Consider the following 6,000-nt stretch of genomic DNA (forward strand, 5'->3'; position numbering starts at 1 on the left):
TAGTCAGTTGGAAAGGGGGATATCTAGTCAGTTGTAAAGGGAAAGGGGGATACCTAGTCAGTTGGAAAGGGAAAGGGGGGATACCTAGTCAGTTGTAAAGGGAAAGGGGGATATCTAGTCAGTTGTAAAGGGAAAGGGGGATATCTAGTCAGTTGGAAAGGGGGGATACCTAGTCAGTTGGAAAGGGGGATACCTAGTCAGTTGGAAAGGGAAAGGGGGATATCTAGTCAGTTGGAAAGGGAAAGGGGGATACCTAGTCAGTTGGAAAGGGGGATACCTAGTCAGTTGGAAAGGGGGATACCCAGTCAGTTGTAAAGGGAAAGGGGGATATCTAGTCAGTTGTAAAGGGAAAGGGGGATACCTAGTCAGTTGTAAAGGGAAAGGGGGATACCTAGTCAGTTGTACAGGGAAAGGGGGATACCTAGTCAGTTGTAAAGGGAAAGGGGGATATCTAGTCAGTTGGAAAGGGGGATACCTAGTCAGTTGGAAAGGGGGATACCTAGTCAGTTGTAAAGGGAAAGGGAGATACCTAGTCAGTTGGAAAGGGGGATACCTAGTCAGTTGGAAAGGGAAAGGGGGATACCTAGTCAGTTGGAAAGGGAAAGGGGGATACCTAGTCAGTTGGAAAGGGAAAGGGGGATACCTAGTCAGTTGGAAAGGGGGATACCTAGTCAGTTGGAAAGGGAAAGGGGGATACCTAGTCAGTTGGAAAGGGAAAGGGGGATACCTAGTCAGTTGTAAAGGGAAAGGGGGATACCTAGTCAGTTGGAAAGGGAAAGGGAGATACCTAGTCAGTTGGAAAGGGAAAGGGGGATATCTAGTCAGTTGTAAAGGGAAAGGGGGATACCTAGTCAGTTGGAAAGGGAAAGGGAGATACCTAGTCAGTTGGAAAGGGAAAGGGGGATACCTAGTCAGTTGGAAAGGGGGATACCTAGTAAGTTGGAAAGGGAAAGGGGGATACCTAGTCAGTTGGAAAGCGAAAGGGGGATACCTAGTCAGTTGGAAAGGGAAAGGGGGATACCTAGTCAGTTGTAAAGGGAAAGGGGGATACCTAGTCAGTTGTAAAGGGAAAGGGGGATATCTAGTCAGTTGGAAAGGGAAAGGGGGATACCTAGTCAGTTGGAAAGGGAAAGGGGGATACCTAGTCAGTTGTAAAGGGAAAGGGGGATACCTAGTCAGTTGGAAAGGGAAAGGGGGATACCTAGTCAGTTGTAATGGGGGATACCTAGTCAGTTGGAAAGGGAAAGGGGGATACCTAGTCAGTTGGAAAGGGAAAGGGGGATACCTAGTCAGTTGTAAAGGGAAAGGGGGATATCTAGTCAGTTGGAAAGGGGGATATCTAGTCAGTTGGAAAGGGAAAGGGGGATACCTAGTCAGTTGGAAAGGGAAAGGGGGGATACCTAGTCAGTTGGAAAGGGGGATACCTAGTCAGTTGGAAAGGGGGATACCCAGTCAGTTGTAAAGGGAAAGGGGGATATCTAGTCAGTTGTAAAGGGAAAGGGGGATACCTAGTCAGTTGGAAAGGGGGATACCTAGTCAGTTGTAAAGGGAAAGGGAGATACCTAGTCAGTTGGAAAGGGGGATATCTAGTCAGTTGTAAAGGGAGGGGGGGATACCTAGTCAGTTGGAAAGGGAAAGGGGGATACCTAGTCAGTTGTAAAGGGAAAGGGGGATACCTAGTCAGTTGTAAAGGGAAAGGGGGATACCTAGTCAGTTGGAAAGGGGGATACCTAGTCAGTTGGAAAGGGAAAGGGGGATATCTAGTCAGTTGTAAAGGGAAAGGGGGATACCTAGTCAGTTGTAAAGGGAAAGGGGGATATCTAGTCAGTTGGAAAGGGAAAGGGGGATACCTAGTCAGTTGTAAAGGGAAAGGGGGATACCTAGTCAGTTGTAAAGGGAAAGGGGGATACCTAGTCAGTTGTAAAGGGAAAGGGGGATACCTAGTCAGTTGTAAAGGGAAAGGGGGATACCTAGTCAGTTGGAAAGGGGGATACCTAGTCAGTTGGAAAGGGAAAGGGGGATACCTAGTCAGTTGGAAAGGGAAAGGGGGATACCTAGGCAGTTGGAAAGGGGGATACCTAGTCCGTTTGAAGGGGAAAGGGGGATACCTAGTCAGTTGGAAAGGGAAAGGGGGATACCTAGTCAGTTGGAAAGGGAAAGGGGGATACCTAGTCAGTTGGAAAGGGAAAGGGGGATACCTAGTCAGTTGGAAAGGGAAAGGGGGATACCTAGTCATTTGGAAAGGGAAAGGGGGATACCTAGTCAGTTGGAAAGGGGGATACCTAGTCAGTTGGAAAGGGGGATACCTAGTCAGTTGGAAAGGGAAAGGGGGATACCTAGTCAGTTGGAAAGGGGGATACCTAGTCAGTTGGAAAGGGAAAGGGGGATACCTAGTCAGTTGGAAAGGGAAAGGGGGATACCTAGTCAGTTGGAAAGGGAAAGGGGGATACCTAGTCAGTTGGAAAGGGAAAGGGGGATACCTAGTCAGTTGTAAAGGGAAAGGGGGATACCTAGTCAGTTGTAAAGGGAAAGGGGGATATCTAGTCAGTTGGAAAGGGAAAGGGGGATACCTAGTCAGTTGGAAAGGGGGATACCTAGTCAGATGTAAAGGGAAAGGGGGATACCTAGTCAGTTGGAAAGGGGGATATCTAGTCAGTTGTAAAGGGAGGGGGGGATACCTAGTCAGTTGGAAAGGGGGATACCTAGTCAGTTGGAAAGGGAAAGGGGGATACCTAGTCAGTTGGAAAGGGGGATACCTAGTCAGTTGGAAAGGTGGATATCTAGTCAGTTGTAAAGGGAAGGGGGGATATCTAGTCAGTTGGAAAGGGAAAGGGGGATACCTAGTCAGTTGGAAAGGTGGATATCTAGTCAGTTGTAAAGGGAAGGGGGGATATCTAGTCAGTTGGAAAGGGAAATACCTAGTCAGTTGGAAAGGGAAAGGGGGATACCTAGTCAGTTGGAAAGGGAAAGGGGGATACCTAGTCAGTTCGAAAGGGAAAGGGGGATACCTAGTCAGTTGTAAAGGGAAAGGGGGATACCTAGTCAGTTGTAAAGGGAAAGGGGGATACCTAGTCAGTTGGAAAGGGAAAGGGGGATACCTAGGCAGTTGGAAAGGGGGATACCTAGTCCGTTGGAAGGGGAAAGGGGGATACCTAGTCAGTTGGAAAGGGAAAGGGGGATACCTAGTTAGTTGTAAAGGGAAAGGGAGATACCTAGTCAGTTGGAAAGGGGGATACCTAGTCAGTTGGAAAGGGAAAGGGGGATACCTAGTCAGTTGTAAAGGGAAAGGGGGACATCTAGTCAGTTCGAAAGGGGGATTTCTAGTCAGTTGGAAAGGGAAAGGGGGATACCTAGTCAGTTGGAAAGGGAAAGGGGGATACCTAGTCAGTTGGAAAGGGAAAGGTGGATATCTAGTCAGTTGTAAAGGGAAAGGGGGATACCTAGTCAGTTGTAAAGGGAAAGGGGGATACCTAGTCAGTTGTACAACTGAATGCCTTCAACTGAAATATGTCTTCTGCATTTAACCCAACCCTATTTGAAACATCACCATCTCCTGGCAGGATTTATTTAGCCGGCAGATTCAGTAGCTTGAAAACCCTCCAACATATAGGGAATAGGGTACAAGAGGGTTCTGGGTAAAAGTAGAGCCGCACTATATAGGAAATAAGGTTAACTTTCAGACTCACCTGAGAGAAGTTGAGTCCGTTGAGCGGGTGACACTGCTCCTCCACCTTCTCCACAGCTCCTGTTCTCTTCCTCATCCTCTCTGCCTCCTGAGCCAGGTACAGATCCAACACCGGGACCCCCCTCGTCTTAATGTCCGCCTCCGTCAACGAGTTCACCATCAACATCACCCACACAGGCCTCTTCCTCTCCCAGTTCCCCGCTATTGCATTAAACAGGTAGTCAGCGTAGAGGCCTTTACCCCTCTGGTCAGGAGTCATCCACGATGGCATCATGAGCTTGACGTACTCCAAGTGCCTCTTGAGGCGTCTGTAGATGTCTCTGGGTAGAACATCCTGTAGTGTCCCCCCCTGGGGGAGGAGCTGGCAGCTGGTCAGGGCTGAGATGGTGTAGGGATCAGTCAGGTCCAGCTCCAAGTAAACCATGTTGCTCTCCTGGAAAGCCTTCTTGGAGTTCTCTGGGATAAAGTCCCAGACGCGCGTGTAAGGGACGTGGATCGTGCCGTAGAAGTAGGACGGAGGGTTACGTTTGATGGTCCACAGGAAAGAGTTCAGATCACTTTGCTGCCAACGGTGAAAGAAGAAGAAAAAGAAACATGAGTGAATCAGTGTTATTATTACCAGGCTATAAAACCACATTAGTGTTATTATTACCAGGCTATAAAACCACATTAGTGTTATTATTACCGGGCTATAAAACCACATTAGTGTTATTATTACCAGGCTATAAAACCACATTAGTGTTATTATTACCAGGCTATAAAACCACATTAGTGTTATTATTACCAGGCTATACAAACACATTAGTGTTATTATTACCAGGCTATAAAACCACATTAGTGTTATTATTACCAGGCTATAAAACCACATTAGTGTTATTATTACCAGGCTATAAAACCACATTAGTGTTATTATTACCAGGCTATACAAACACATTAGTGTTATTATTACCAGGCTATAAAACCACATTAGTGTTATTATTACCAGGCTATAAAATCACATTAGTGGTATTATTACCAGGCTATAAAACCACATTAGTGTTATTATTACCAGGCTATAAAACCACATTAGTGTTATTATTACCAGGCTATAAAACCACATTAGTGTTATTATTACCAGGCTATAAAACCACATTAGTGTTATTATTACCAGGGTATAAAACCACATTAGTGTTATTACCAGGCTATAAAACCACATTAGTGTTATTATTACCAGGCTATAAAACCACATTACTATTTTTACCAAGCTATAAAACCACCTTAGTGTTATTACCAGGCTATAAAACCACATTAGTGTTATTACCAGGCTATAAAACCACATTAGTGTGGTCAACCCAAAACCTGATCATATAAAGTAATTTATGTGAACAATGGTCTTACGGCTGTGTGTGTGTGATGTCATTCACCAACTATGTCACTAAAGTTAAACAAAGATATGGACAAACAAACTATTTTAATTGGTCGCCCTTCTAAAACAGACGTACAATAACCACAAACACCTACTAGTTGTTATCCACTGCAAATAGATAGCGGGAACTGGGAGCTATTTAAATTGACTGAGTCTGTTGATTCTAAATGTGGTAGACTATTTGATGATCGATAATGGACTGATAATGTCTTATTTACAGTACACTAGACTAACACAATACACATCTGATATGAACTGCGCTCTCAGAGGAAATGGAAACTTTACAGGTTGAATGAATGAATGAATGAACTAGCCTAAATAACCAATTTTGTAAATAAAAAAGTGAACGGAAGAAGAATCACATAACATATTTATAGGCTAAAACTGGACAGTGGACATTCAAATAGGCCTACTCAAATCCCGGTTGATTTAAATACTAACCGTTTCATTGAGAAACGGGGTATAATTTACTTAGATGTAAGACTAATGATATGAGAGCACTTACTTTCTTATTGAGCTCGCAGTTAGACGACTCCCGGAGGCTCCATTGGTCGGCTCCTTTCACCAGCAATATTAGGAACGCTTGAATAAATGTGACCCAAGAGACCAGCATTGTAACTCCAAACGTGCACGCAATTTTCACGTGTCGCAAGATGAAGCTACCCAAAAAACAACTCGCTCCGGGGGAAAATTGCCTAAATTAATTTCCGAATTTCAGTTCCATTGAAATAATAAGTCAAACACGCCGACATATAGTATATCTACCTTTCTGCAGGCGGAAGAACTCATGTTTGAGTGAAATTGTTTTCAATCCATAACTTGAGTGTTGTTGTGTTGACCCTCCTGGAAAAGCATTGACGCTGTTTGGTGGCTATGTCGTCACGCTGTTTCCCTCATATCTGATAATAAA

At 44.8% G+C, this 6,000-nt stretch overlaps 1 protein-coding gene across 1 annotated transcript in view; it reads right to left on the reverse strand.

Annotated features, from left to right (window-relative positions):
• The window catches only part of LOC120036226 (metalloprotease TIKI1-like), a 34,473-nt gene extending 28,770 nt beyond the window's left edge, over positions 1-5,703 (reverse strand). The window contains exons 1-2 of the mRNA XM_038982706.1: positions 5,596-5,703; positions 3,687-4,247 (exon numbers count right to left, since the gene is read on the reverse strand). Coding sequence (XP_038838634.1) covers positions 3,687-4,247; positions 5,596-5,703 — 669 coding nt within the window. The remainder of the gene's footprint in view (positions 1-3,686; positions 4,248-5,595) is intronic.
• Positions 5,704-6,000: the final 297 nt, after the last annotated feature.

Source organism: Salvelinus namaycush, unplaced genomic scaffold (genome assembly GCF_016432855.1).
Source record: "Salvelinus namaycush isolate Seneca unplaced genomic scaffold, SaNama_1.0 Scaffold1255, whole genome shotgun sequence".
NCBI lineage: Eukaryota > Metazoa > Chordata > Actinopteri > Salmoniformes > Salmonidae > Salvelinus > Salvelinus namaycush.